The 14963-nt window shown below is 35.9% G+C and overlaps 1 protein-coding gene across 2 annotated transcripts; it reads right to left on the bottom strand.

The window, feature by feature from the left end:
• Positions 1 to 312: 312 nt before the first annotated feature.
• On the bottom strand, positions 313 to 8927 carry LOC120525784 (vasoactive intestinal peptide). 2 transcript variants are annotated; one of them, XM_039748370.1, is made up of 7 exons: positions 8729 to 8926; positions 8195 to 8311; positions 7126 to 7248; positions 6711 to 6815; positions 4611 to 4742; positions 3950 to 4061; positions 313 to 1218 (listed from the first exon to the last, which is right to left on the bottom strand). In XM_039748370.1, the coding sequence occupies exons 2-7, from the start codon at positions 8299 to 8301 to the stop codon at positions 1210 to 1212; spliced, it is 588 nt and encodes a 195-aa protein (XP_039604304.1). In that variant the 5' UTR covers positions 8302 to 8311; positions 8729 to 8926; the 3' UTR covers positions 313 to 1209. The 2 variants fall into 2 exon arrangements, with proteins under 2 accessions (XP_039604304.1, XP_039604305.1); XM_039748371.1 differs by lacking the exon at positions 7126 to 7248 and having other exon boundaries at positions 8729 to 8927.
• Between the last annotated feature and the right edge of the window lie 6036 nt (positions 8928 to 14963).

The raw sequence follows: 14963 nt of genomic DNA on the forward strand, positions 1-14963 counted from the left end.
ATTTGAATTTCCCCTTGGGATTAATAAAGTATCTATCTATCTATCTATCTATCTATCTATCTATCTATCTATCTACTCTAGCAGCCTCAAGGCTAAATAAATGTACTCTATCTACTGTAAACCCAACTTCTGAAACCTCTAAGCCCATAATTCACATGTCTCTCACAGTGAAAAGGCAACACTTTACTCTCGAGATGTAATGTGAGCCATGCACGCTCACTGGCTAAGTGTGCAAACATTATTGTTTAAGGGAAGAAATCTGTGTTTTCAAACCAATACAACCAATATGAATAAAGGGAACATTTTTGCATCAATAAAACTTTCTTTTTTATTATTTGTAACATATTTTAGAAGTTACATTCATCTTGAAAAAAATACATAAAGAGGGAAATCAAAGGTGTTTTCAAGTGTACTGGAATACAGAGTGATATTTTCCAATAAGTAAACATTATACTCTTTTTTTGTTAGTCGACCATGTTTAATAAAATATATATTATTTTTGTAAATACCTAGCAACTTCACAGATTAATTGTGTTACAAATCTGTACTTTGTTCAATTAGTGTTTTGGTTTAAAACTGCTCAGCCCCACACTCAACATTCTTAGCAATCTGCCATAGAAAATAATGCTCACATCCTATCACGAAGTCATTTGTGCTGCTGTAACGAGTGATCAGATTATCATTGCCCAGCGTATTAAATACTCACTATATTATTAGAAGCACTGCTCTTCACATCTCCATAGTGAACAACCTGTGTGTGTCAGCGTTGCACAAAATGACTTTGTAGAGCTTGTTCTTTATTTTTTAACCCTTAAATTAGTAAATACCATCATGTTCTATACTTAGCTAACAAAATAACATCTCCACAACACTGAGCACAATCTACAGACCCGAGCTTTCTGAGAATGTTTACTTCAGCAGTTCAGAATTATGCAGCTTTACAATTCTTATATCAATGCCTTTATTCAATTAAGGATTTACATCAGTTTAGTTCATCTTGTAGTCGAGAACTAAAGAATAGCATACATATTTACAGCCTGAGGCATAGCTCTTGAATTAAATTATAATATTTACATGTATCTTTATATATAAGAAACAAAATATATCATAATTTTAAATTTGGTTTTAGTACCGAAGTTCTCTCCTTTGTAAAAGTTTGAAACGGATAAGAATGTAACTCATCATGTGATTTCTTCCAGAGGGTCCAGTTCAGAGAGTCTGAAAAAAACAAAGACCACTGCTTAATAACGTAATGTTCAAATAAGAAATAACTAATTTGCAATATATTGTACCCATTAAACACTTAGGTTTCTATGTTCTTAGTTATCTTGCTCTGATCTAATACCGTACACTCTTAAAGATTATAGGTCTTTAATGGCACTTTGTGGCTCTTCACAGGGTTGTGTGGTTCTTCGTAGGACTGTTTGCTTGACAAGGTGCAATTTCATTCTGGGATGGGTTCTTAGCATATGAAGTTGGTTCTTTGTGCTTTGAAGAACTTCCTAATATGTAGAAAAAAAAGACTGAAAACTTTAATGTGTAGTAGAGTACCTAGCAGGACGCTAAGAGTTAAGAAAACCTGGACTTAGACTGCGTTATTGTATGCAGCAAGAGTCTTTTTAAAATTAGGACCCGCTGGTATTTCACAGACATGTTACCATCTATTTATGGTTATCTATTGTGTGGAGCCTGCTATGGATCTAAATAAATAAAAGCTTCTTTCTGGAAACCTTGATGTGGGTAGGTCTTCTGGGAACCAAAAATCGTTGCCCTGTGGCTTCACTCTGAAGAACAAACTCAGGCACCTTTATTTTTAAGAGTGTGTGTGTGTAACTCTTCTTATGTGGCTAACAGTACGAAAGTCATAAATGTTTAAAAATGGCACCATACTTTTGGGATACTGTAGCCCATGTAGCTTACATTCCTGTTCAGTGTGGCCCCTGCTTTCATTCAATGAATGCCTTTGAATTTAAAGTTGTTTTACTTTAAACCATTTGTGTGGTGAGCTGGTTTCTTCCTATTTTCAGTTAGTCAGGAATACACTGCGTTGTGTGAGTGTGTGTGTGTGTATTTTTTATAAAGGCATGTGTTTTCTAGAAATAAAGACTGTGAAGTTCCTAGAGATTCTTCTACCTTGTGTCTATCAAAACACTTTGTAAAGTAGTAGTAGTAGTAGACATATTGTCATGTGCACAGCATACAGTGAAATTCTAACCATCATGCAAGACAGCCCCACTCTCTGGCTCCAAGATGAACAAGAACATATTACAATGCAGAACTTCTTTTCATATATAAGAAAACAATACTTAGTATAAAAACCCTTGCTATGGATACAGTAGTAGACACATTATGATGAAGACAACAGCGTTTAATAAATAAGCTCTTTTTCTACTGGATGAATTATCATTTGTTTTATACCCACTAAACTAGAATGAGATGTGCAACACAAAGGTGAACCTTTAGTGAGGAGAGTGAGGGCATAATAGTAATTCTTATGATTATAATATTGAATCAGTTTTGTTTTCATTTTGAAAAGTAAATTGCCACAACTCATCTCCTCACCTAAAACTGCTTCTCGTGGTGACGGTCATAGCAAAGTCAATTGTAACTTAGATAAAGAAATAAACAGAACAACTGGGTACTTCCAAAGTACTGCTTTGCAAAGTAGTAGCTTTCCTCAAATATCAAACAGGCACTTGCAGCAATGTGAATTACAAAGTCGTCATGCAAAACATATAACATAGTTACTATGTTGTAAGATAGAGTGATTGTATTTTATATTGTTGTTTGTGAAATATAAAATGAGAAAGTGGATTATAATGTTAATATTGTGATGGTTTAAATAAAGCATTTATGTACATGTACCTACATTATATTCTGTGCATTCATACATCCATACACCTATTTTAAGAAGCATCACAAAGAGCCTTGGTTGCCCTTACCTAATATCTAATATTGTAGAATTGGAAAAAGAGGATTCATTAGATAGATAGATAGATAGATAGATAGATAGATAGATAGATAGATAGATAGATAGATAGATAGATAGATAGATAGATAGATAGCCTTATTGATGATTTCCTACTTCCCGGAGTGCTAAAGTACTCACAACACATATAAACATCCCCTATGCAGTTTCTTACTGCATCTGCAAATGGGCCTGTCTGAAAAACTAAACAAAAGCTAAGTACATTACTAATTTTTTTTTTTTAAGTTTGCTCAACATCAGAAGTTACAAAGGTCAAACACATTGTTAATGTTAACATTGCCACTGTTTAAAATGAGAAGTGTCCTTGGTGTCATTAGCCATTGCAGGGTGCGAGCATCCCAATAATATTCCTCCTCTGTCTAATAAACATGGGCCCACACCAGTGACTAATAAGAGAAAAGCTTGGGGCTTTTTTCAAGTAATGGCACAATTCTTTCATGAGCCAGTGTTCAGTGTCTTCTGATGAAAGGACCTTGCAGGGATCAGCTAATATTGCATTGTGACGCAAATCAAGCATTTTGAACAATTTCTTAAAGAATATCAAAGCTGTGTCCTACAATAGCACAGTAATTCAGTGTTGACTGAAGTAGCACTTCATTAATACAATTCATGATCATTTCACTTCTGATTAAATCATTACTTAATGAGTTTACTTATTTAAGCATCACGTAAAGATATTTGTTTGTCTTTAAGGTGTCGACAGCAGATGTTATTCCATTATTGCTTAAATCAAATCAGCTATAATTTTAATTGGTGCCATATATTTATTTAGGCAGCATTAAAACACAGAAAATGTTAAATAGTTGCAAATATATATTCTATAATTATCTTTTTCCTATTCTGACTTGACCAATATTTTAGGTTGTTTTCCCAACAGAATTTTATTCATTGGAACACTGCATCTTAGCACCAGAGTCACAGAACGACACATCAGTGCTTAGTTAAATTGTCTCTTCTTACCAGCGGGATGTGATTCAGCAGATCATCAACTGTAACGTCGTCTAAGTTTTCCGAGAAGTTTTCATTGATGCTCGCATCCTCCGGAAGGCCTGCTGGATTCATGTCTTCCTGGCTGTTTGAAGAGAATAAATGACCGTGATTCAGTACAAGTGTTGCGGCCATGTTTGCAAGGACCAGTGTTTAATAGGAAACTGTTCTAAAGAAGAAGACTCTGCTCATATCTCCCACCACTAAATGATCCAATATGAAAACATACATGGAGTCCAACAGAAGATAAAGAGTCAGCGTTCATCAGTGAGGCCTCCTTCCATCTCACAAAACAAATTCTGTCTCAATGAGTTATTAACCATTAATCTATGTGCAGTGCTTAAAGTTCTGAGACAAAATTTTCTTCATGTTAAAACTGATTATGCTCCTTTTAGCCTTTTATTTTTAATCACTGTGCCATTTTATGTAAACTGCCTATAAGGTTTATTGTGCAACATTGCCCCTGAAGAGCGTTTTATATGATCTCATTATCTTGATCTGTATGAAAGGTTCTGCATAGCAAAGTGAGAAACTCATAGAATGGACAAATACCAAAAATATACAAATATATGAAACTCTCTTTTTAATATAAATGCACTCAAACTGTTCTCATAGAAGAGTCAATGTGCCTTACCTCCTCTTCCCAGCCAAAACAGAATTTAGGTACTTCTTTACAGCCATTTGTTTTCGAAAGCGACTGTAGTTGTCTGTGAATATGGCATCAGAGTGGCGCTTAACAGGCATCTGTTCATCTAAAAGGTCATTGCTAAAAAAGGAAAGAGAAACAAATGCAAAAGTCATTAAAGAAAATGAAACACATATTAACATGTCAGAATGTCATCAATGACAAAATGCACATTACCATTCAAAAAGAGTGCACATTAATTCAATTTTAAATTAAGAAATAATAATGATGCCTATTTTAAAACATGCACTTTTCACAAAGTCTAATCTTAGCAACACATACCATTATTATAATTGAAACTTTAAAATTTGTTTGAGTTTTGATTAAACAGCATTTAGACTGACTTTATATGCTGACTTTATATGGTGTTTTAGCATTATCATTATTATTACATTGATTTTCTTGCTTTTATGTACCTGAAAAACACTGATTATTTTTCTTGAAGAAAAGCTAAATAATCATCAAATGCTTTGTGACAGTGTTGATCCTGACAGACATTATAGTCAATAGATTTTGAATTTTAAACGTTATTTTAATAAAGACAAAGTTAAATACAAGGAAACTTGCTCCACATGACAGCTAAAATATTGTATTGAATGAGTGAGAGCTTTGCAAAACTGAATATTAAGACTCTGGAAATTTGACATTTCAATAAATATTCTTGTTGCAAATCCAGATATAATTAATGCACATAGAAAATGATCATGTCTGAATTATTAAAATGGGTGTTATAGACGAAAATCATCATATTTATGCCTGAAATGACCAATATACTCTATATAATTAACTATTTTAACCAATTCGATACAGTTAATGAGGCCAGCAGAATATTTACTTTTCTATCAATTTCTTTAATCCACGTTAGGGTCGTGGGGAGCTGAAGCTCTTAGTGCACGGCAAGATCATCGACAGCACGCGTGTCCTTTGCAGGTCCAACTATTCAGAAAGGAAAACCGAAGTCTTCGCAGAAAAACCCACAAGAACAACGCGAAACACTCAAAATAGAGTCAGCCAGGGCCGTGCGACAGCAGGACAAATCATCGCTTCTTCTTCTTCTTCTTATTGCCCGGCAGACTGCGAGTCTAACTGTTCGTTTAATTTGGTCACTCATAATGCACATGGAAATTCACACCAGAGTAACCTCACACTAAAAGATGCCGGGTCTACGTGTGCGCACGAGTCATTGTGAGGACAAGACTTGGCAGGTCTTAAAAATAACGGTTCTTTAACGGCATTTTTGTTTACCGGGTTGTGTGGTTACTCGTGGGGTTATTGCTTGACAAAGCACCGTTTCAATCTGGGAGGGGTTCTTTGCATATTAAGTTGGTTCTTTGTGCTATGAAAAACGTCTTAATATTTACAAAATAATCGTTAATGTATGCTAGGCAACCTATCAGAACACTAACAGCTTAAGAAAACCTGGACACAGAGACAGCTCTTTTAAAATCAGGACCCGATCATTTACTGTATGAAGCCTGTAACAGACCTACATTTAAAAAAAAAAAAGTTTTTTTCTGGAACCTCTTGTGGATGGGAACCAAAAATAATACCCCAGTGGCATCGCTCTGATGAACCACTCAGGCACCTTTATTTTAAAAGGTAGATGGCAAGATCTCGCCTTACAGACCCCAAAAAGAAAAGTCGTCATTGTTAATCTCTCACATCTTCTCGTTTTGTAGTATAACACAAATTTCTGTATAGATTTTTTTCTTTTTTTACTATCGACTTGAAAATACAGCCATTAAGTAATTTCCTCGAAAGAAAACAAAAGTTTTTAACCACTAGCCATACCGGATGAAAATGAGCATCCGATACTCATGTGATTTACCACAAAAATGAAGAACAATTTTCACTGATGAACAGATAAAGGTCTGCAATTAATAAAAGGCGTTTTTAAAACTATATTCATTAGTTCATATACGAAATATATTCATTATAGATAGATAGATAGATAGATAGATAGATAGATAGATAGATAGATAGATAGATAGATAGATAGATAGATAGATAGATAGATAGATAAAGAAAAAATTACAATCGTGCATTTACCTTACTCTTTTCCCAATAAGTGATTCCAGATATCGTCTCGCAGAAAGCTGACCTAATAGTTTGCTATATCCACTTGTGAAAAGGCCGTCTGCGTGTCTTGTAGCTCTAAGGAGATAACAACGCAGTAATCACCTAGTTTATTAGATGATCGAAGTCTTTTCATTTGTTTACTTTTATTGATCAAGAAAACAGACATTTCACTAATACATTCATTTCGTTATAACTAATGGCCTTAAGCCTTATTAACGTGTATGTTACACATACACACACACACACACATATATATATATATCATTTGCATCTATCTATCTATTTATCTATCTATCTATCTGTATATCTATATTAGCGATTCTGCTTCTTGCTTTTTCAGATTATTTTATTTATTTTTTAAGAAAAAAAGGCAGATTAATCATACCTATCCGCTCCATTAGATAAATCATAGTAAAGTTTATAGCTTTCGGGAACAGAGTCTTGTTTTGATGTGCTCTTTGTCCAATCGTTATCGCTATCACCATCCAGACCCATTGTACTTCCCAACCTGCAGGATCAGCGATACAGAAACAACCGCAGGTTTAGTTGTCACGTTTCACAACAATGTGTTTCTGGTAGTATTATTATTATTAACAATATTATTATCCATTCACCCATTTACATAGTCCATTAGGAGATTCAGGGCTCCTGGGGTACAGAGCATATCCCTGTATCATCGACTGAAGGTCAACAACCTTCCCTGGACAGGAAACCAGCCTACTGCAATGGACACACACATTCATAACTATTCATTATGTGGAAGTTTAAAGTAGCGAATAAGTTTAATATGCACATCTTTCGGATGTTAGACGAAAACCTCACACATGGACAGAACATGCAAACTCCACAAAGCCAGTAACCAGGACAGCACTTCTAATCCAGCCTCCACTAGCTGTGAAGCAGCCGAACTACCGACTGCGCCAGCCTGCCTCTCTGCCATTATGACTATGCTACTACTTCCACTTCTGCAATCAGCTTGAATTTCAGGAGGGACTTAAATCATAAACCTGCAGATTCAGATCTCTTATTCCAGTTCTTAAATTTCAAGTGCCTTATAAAGTGCAGGTAAATTGCATTGGTAATATTAACAATATAAAAAGCTGTATACAGAGTCAAAGTTGATGTGCTATTTCAGTCAGACGAGAAAAACGTTCATAAACCATTTTCAGGACTGTCACACTGTATATTAATGCATTATTAATGATTATCTTTCGCTTTATTTCTGAATAGTAGTTGCATTTTGATTCAGGTAAAGCCTTATTTTATTAAAGTTCCTGTGTTGGTGACAAGCTGCCACTGAACAGAGAGAAAAAGCAGCAGCAGCCGCGCTTCAACTAACACAAATTATTTTATTTGCGTCTCCGCTCTTTTTTTTACATTTTGTTTTTGCCCTACGCTAACTTTATTCTCATTACTTTAAACACATTAGTGTTATTATGTAAGGTCAAATTTACCTCATAGATGAGTATGTTCCCAGTGCAGGTAAGCCCATTGCCTTGGAATATAACACACTACACAGGGCTAATAAGAGCAGAATTTGAGAGTTTTTCCTTTGTAACATGTCTCTCAATCTGTAAAAAAAGGACGAGTAAAGCATTAAACGTGCTAGTACTTAAAATCAAGAGCAATCAGTTGCTTTGTGAAATCAGTTGTGTTTTCCAATAATAAATAATATCACACTTAGTTCACTTCTGCAAGTAGCCGCTTCGTAGTAAAGCTGCGATCCATGTCCATTATTTATAATATAAATTACTGTCAGAACTGAGTAGAACTCAGAAAACAATACACTTCAAAGTTTAAAATATATATTTTTTTTATGAATTTTACTTCAGTAAAATGTCAGGATGGGCAAAAGTAGAAAAAAAAATAAAATGGTTACGTCTAAAAATAAAACAAAGGTTTGCAACCTCATACAAACAGGTCTTCTAGATTCTAGGTTATCAGATAAAAGATCCCCATGAGCCACAAAAGAGAAGCGATTGACTTACATTGACAGCCGCTATTTAAAGGGAGCAGGCAATAGAAGGATATCAGGATCTGTCCGTGGTGCTGAAAGCGTCTCTTCGCGTTCTTTGCGCTTCCAAGCTCCGTATGCACTGCGCGCTCTCGATACTCCTCTGCAACTGAGCGCCACACAAGGCTGTTCGAAACTCCTCAGTTCGTCGAAGCTTGTGCAGCAGCCTCCCTGGTTTTATACACAATTGATCTCTTCCATGAGAACGTTGAATCCACTCGGATACGTCATCCCCTGTCCCAGCGGAATGGGAGGTTCGTCATTAATTTGTCAGGCATCTGGAAAGGTGCCTGTTTTGGAATTCACTAATGTAGTTATAGACTGTGTGTCATTTTTATTCAATTTGTGAAACTGATCTTTTAGCTAGCATTTCAAGAGATAAGTTTACCCGCCTGTGGTGATCGGTTAAACCCGCTTTACACAACAGGGTAAACCGACAGGAAAGTGAAACAATCACGTAAATGATTGGATACTTAATATGGACTTTATCTTGTTTATTATATAATGGTTAAAGCAATAGATAGGAGGCAGTAGTTTCCTTTATAAGGTTGAAAAAGTTGATTCTCCTTATTTTAGGTTTCAGGTAGATGTTTGAATTCTTTCACCCACCCACTGTTAACTGCGTATTTAATCCGTATTGCATTCATTTTATTATAATATAAAATAATATAACTGCTGAACATACAATCTATAATAGACAAATTGATAATTATATATTTTTTTATTTAGCTGTTGGTAGGTGTTCTGTGAAAAAGCATGAACGCTGTAGAAGACAAAATAAAGCCATACGCGTCGGTGAAAAAGACGTGCAAATCCACGTCACGAAGACATTACTCCAGCTCGGTGACGTTACTGGAGTTTTCCACTTCTGATCAAGACATGTCATATCTGGATGATTTGCGCTTTAATGAGAGCCATTTTTTCTATTCAGTTTTAGTATCTACTTGCACTATTATTCTGGCTTTGAACGTGTGTAATCTCTCTTGACAATGGAATGCCTAGAGAGTATGTTCCAATAAATTGAATCTGTTTAAAGACTGCTACTATGGACACACTATTTAATGTACATATAAATTGTGTTATTATTATTTTGTTAATTTCATTTTAAGAATTAACTCCCCAAAATCTACAAAAGAATGTGGTAGAATTATAGTTTACTTTATCCAAATTTATTTTGAACTGCATTAACATTTTATATCATTACCAATACTAAGAAATTTAAAACACTGAACAACGGGAGGAGCATAGCAATAAAAGCTTTTATTTCTCTTTTCATGGACATAAATATAAATAATACATATATACTACAAATATATACTGTACATACTGTACATAACCCCTTTCAAGTGTTCTTTTATTATAATGCAACATTGAATCACAGTTGGCTTTTGTGGCCACTGATCAGAAGAAAAAGATGTTTTAATGCCAAAGTAAAAACAACAACAATTTCTTGTATAGCCCAAAATCACAACAGAAATGTGTCAGTGGGCTTTAACAGGTCATGTTCTTTGACAGCCCTGCCTGCCTTGGCTCTCTACGAAGAAAAGAAAGAAAAACTCCCAACGAAAAAAAGGAAGAATTCTTGGGAAGGGCAATTCAGAAACAGATTCCCTACAGGTAGGTTGGTCATGTGATGGGTATCAATAAATGGGGTAAATACAACACACAAAACAGAACACAAGTAATCCTCTTCACAGAGCTAGATGGCTAGTCTATCACTGCCACCTCAGAAATACAATACAATAGTACAAACTACTACATTAGTAAATACATCAGAAACAAAGTAGAACCTAATTAAAGTAAGTGAAAAACAATATCTATCCATCTTTTAATTTTAGAACGACGACATTATTATTGAAGAGCCTCGGCCAACAAGCCGCCTCCCGTCTACTGGCCAGTCAGTGTTGGGCTGGCAAACAGATTCGTACAAAGTAGTCTCAATTACAAATACAAAACACAAAATAAGTGATGGCGTAAGTATTCATTCTCTTCAAGTCAGTATTTAGTAGACACAGCCTTAGCAGCCATTCCAGCTTTGAGCCTGAGTGAGCAGGTCTCTCTAACAAATTATCACATCTGGATAATGCAATTTCTTTTCCCCGTTCCCTTTGCAAAACTGATCAGGCTCCATCTGTTTGCATGAGGATTGGGAGTGAGCAGCCTTTTTCAAGACCACCCGCAAATTCTCATTTGGATTGTCTTCTGGACTCTGGTTCAGCCACTCCTGGGCATTAACATTGCTATGTTTAAGCTATTCCTATTACAGCTATTGTTTTATGCTTGGAGTTGTTATCTTGCTGGAATACAAAACTATTTCCAAGGCACAGTTTTTTGGGTTTTTTTTTTTAACTTTGATTGAATTTATTTAAAGTATGTAAAATTCCATACAATCAAGTCAAACTTAACAAAACTAAATTCGATTCAACACCCACCCATGAGAAACAGAGAAAGGCCAACAGCCAAAGTAAAACTTTAAAAGTAGTAAAGAGAGAAAGAAGTCTTTCTCCCCAATATAAGTGCTTATTCTAAAATATTATTGTTTAGATCTTATCGGGTATTAAAAAAAATGTGAACAGATTCTCTAAGAGAGAATTCAATTTTTTCCAACTTCAAATAGTACATAACATCAGTTACCCACTGACTTAAAAGAGGTCGGCTAGGATTCTTCCAGTTGAGCACAGGATTTTGCTGCATTTGTTTCACCCTCTTCCATTACATGCCTTCCAGGGCCTGCTGCAGAGAATCATCCTAATAGCTTAATTATGCTACCACCATGCTTAATGGTGTGGTTGTCGTACTTTGATAATAGGCAGCATTTGGCAGTTGGCATAGAGCTAACTTGGCGTTTACTCTGAGAGCTAAAAATTCTGGTCTCATCAGACCTTCGAACCTTCTTCCAGCTGATTTTAGATTCTCCAGTGTGCCTTCTGGCAAACTCTAGTCACGATTACATGACCTTTTCTTTTAGCAGTAACTTTTTTGTTGCCACACTCCAATAAAGCTACAGCTAGAGAAACACTTGTTGTCTGCACATGTTCTCCAATCTTAGCCACTGATGCTTGTAACTCCTTTAGAATTATCAGAGGTCTCTTGGTGGCCTTCTTCACTAATCTTTTTGTGTAATCACTGAGGTTTTGTGGCCAGCTTGCCATACTCTCCCATTGCTTAATGATTGATTTAACTGGACTACAAGGGATATTCAGTGACTTGAATATTTCCTTGTATCCATCCACTGACTTGTATTTTTCAATCACCTTTTCATGGAGTTCCTTGATGTATTTTTTTATCTTCATTGTGTAGGATAGACCATGATACTGACTTGCCACAAAATGGACCATCCAGCTAAGGTGCATTTATACTATAATCAAATGGACTGTCTAGACTACAGACTGGTGATCTCCATTTAACGCAGCGTTTCTCAACCTTTAAGTATTTGCGACCCGAGTTTCCATAACAGTTTTAATCGCGCCCCTTCCTTACATTTTTTTGAAATGTAGATGCATATTTTATTATACCTACTTAACTTTTATCGACATTTATCTGACTCTATAATTATTGTTCTAGTATCAGAATGTAGTTTAAGTTAATTTGTTTTGGTTTCAACAGATTTTATTTCATATTTTTGATTCTTGTTTTCTTTTTTTTCACATCTTCGCACCACCCTTTTTGTTACTTCACGCCCCCCTAGGGGGGTCCGCCCCACAGGTTGAGAACCACTGATTTAATGAATTAATAGTGAAATATGTGGACCTTTGGTTCTCATAAAAGGGAATGGAAAATATAGTCAGAGGTGGCATAATGTGGAAGTCCAAAATTGAACAAATGTTTTATTGGAAAAAAGAAAAGAGTATGGAAAACAAACCAGTGCAAGAATGTCATAAAACATTAAACCAAAAGCCTTAAAAGGTAATACATTAGGAAGCTGCTTCTGATTTAGCTGTATCCAATGAAGTCTCCCTCCTTCAGCTTTTGATTTGGGAGTCAAGAACGTACTGCTGGAAAGTCTTCCCAGAACTATGAATAAGCCTGACATCTGGTGTTTTGGCCAAATGATACAAATCAAATTGAAGAGTTGTTAAGGTTTTCCTGCCTATTCTTTTAAGAAGAAGACTCCAGCTACTGTATTTTCACTGTGTTGAAACAATGAAAGATACACCATCTGATTGAACGGAGAGCTTACAATGGATAGGCAGCTTGGTCTGTCTTCTTTGGAATAAATGACTAAATCTCTTTGTGGTGGTGGTTGCCATTGTTTGTAGTATAGTAGCATTTGATGTTAGAACATTATAACGTCATTGGTCTTGTATATAATTACAGGAAGTGCATTTTTATTTCTTGAACATGTGTGCTTTGTGGATGTCTTTATTTTCAGTCCTTGAAAGTGTTTGTCTAAGTGTGTCATCAGGATGTATAATTTAAGGATTGGCATAGGCTGGAAGTTGGCCTTTGAAGGAGTTTAGTCCACCAATATAATAATAAAACCGGTTTTGAATTGTGAATACCATGAAGCACAATGGCTTGGCAGAATATCAATAGAGGCTCCCATGGACATAAAAAATAAGGAGGTATGGATACTGCATGCATTGTAAATAGTTGGGACTTGTACTTGCTGTGGAAGTTATAATGTTTTTTAGTAGTAAAGCAGCGCTCCTCAAATGTACAAAGTATTGTCTGTTACAATTGAATTGGTCTTGCATAAAAAAGCAGTGAAGAAATGGTTTCTTAACATATGAACCTTTCTGCCATCTGTCTGTTCTTGTAGTTTTTCTTCTTCTTCAACTTGCCTTGTATTTCTAAAGACATAATGGCTGTTTGTTTCAAAGAAATTCTGTAGTATTTTTTAACAATTGAGGAGGAGTATCTGCATTTTCAGGTCTTTAGTTAAGCACTTTATCAGGTATATACTGTATATGATAACTCATTGATCCTTTTTGGCACATGTCCGTGGCTTTTAGGTTTCTTCTTCCTCAACGTATCTGAACACATACAGTATGCTCTGTGTCATCAATAGAGGCTCCCATGGATAGAAAAGATAAGGAACTGTTGATACCGTGTGTGCTCTAAATTATTTATTTCTGGACTTCATATGGAAGTTCTGGCTGATCCCTCACTTTGGTATGTGCGGTATTGTCTCATTTTTTGATGTTGAAACAGGTACTGCTTTTGGCCTGGCACTGAGCTGAAGTCATGGATCCTGTTGTTTCTAAAGGTCAAATGATGTATATGACCATGTTTTGTGTTTTTGGAATGTAAAATTGCACAGGACACCGGAAGTTGACAGTGCATTCTGTGTCCCATGGTTGAAACGCGTGTCAGTTACATGTGTAGTTTGTCTTACTGTCAGCAACGATCACGACTGTTGTTCCTCTTCTAGGGAAGATGATGTGTATCACTTTGCTTTGCAATGAACTTCACAACTTGTTTTTGATCCTCAGCAGACGAAACTTCAAAGTGGCCTGTGTAATGTGCCTCATGGAACTGAGTGTGGCCGTATGGCTGTACTTTTCCTCTCCATCATGACGCTTGCCATGAGAAGGACCTGAAGCGGCCTGTGCTCTGCACTTCACTGAATTATTTGTAGCTGCATCACAGTTCTTTTCCTGTACATCATGTCACTTGCAGCAATACATACCCAAAGCGGCCCGTGCAATGTGTTTCACTGTGTTTTTCAAGGAAGTATCAGGCGTGCTAATTGATAATGTTCTGGACATAGTAAATTCGTCACTAGATACTGGGGTCTTCCCAGACTGTCTTAAGACTGCTGTAGTTAAACCCCTACTTAAGAAACATAATCTCGACCCCTCAGCTCTTGAAAATTTTAGACCCATCTCCAACCTGCCTTTCTTAAGTAAAGTTCTAGAGAAGGCAGTCATTATGCAGTTAAATGACCATCTCAATAAACATGCTATTCTTGATAAATTTCAGTCGGGTTTTAGAACAAATCACAGCACAGAAACTGCACTCGTTAAAGTAGCAAATGACTTGCGGGTAAATGCAGACAGAGGCCATTTATCTGTTCTCATCCTCTTAGATCTGAGTGCTGCATTTGACACCATTGATCACAACATTCTTAGAAATCGCCTTAGTCAATGGGTGGGCCTCTCTGGCAGTGTCTTAAATTGGTTTGAATCCTACCTGACAGGGAGAAAATATTTTGTTAGTTGTGGGAATTACAACTCGAAGACACATGATATCCGATATGGTGTTCC

The sequence above is a fragment of the Polypterus senegalus genome, chromosome 3 (genome assembly GCF_016835505.1).
Source record: "Polypterus senegalus isolate Bchr_013 chromosome 3, ASM1683550v1, whole genome shotgun sequence".
Classification (NCBI taxonomy): domain Eukaryota; kingdom Metazoa; phylum Chordata; class Cladistia; order Polypteriformes; family Polypteridae; genus Polypterus; species Polypterus senegalus.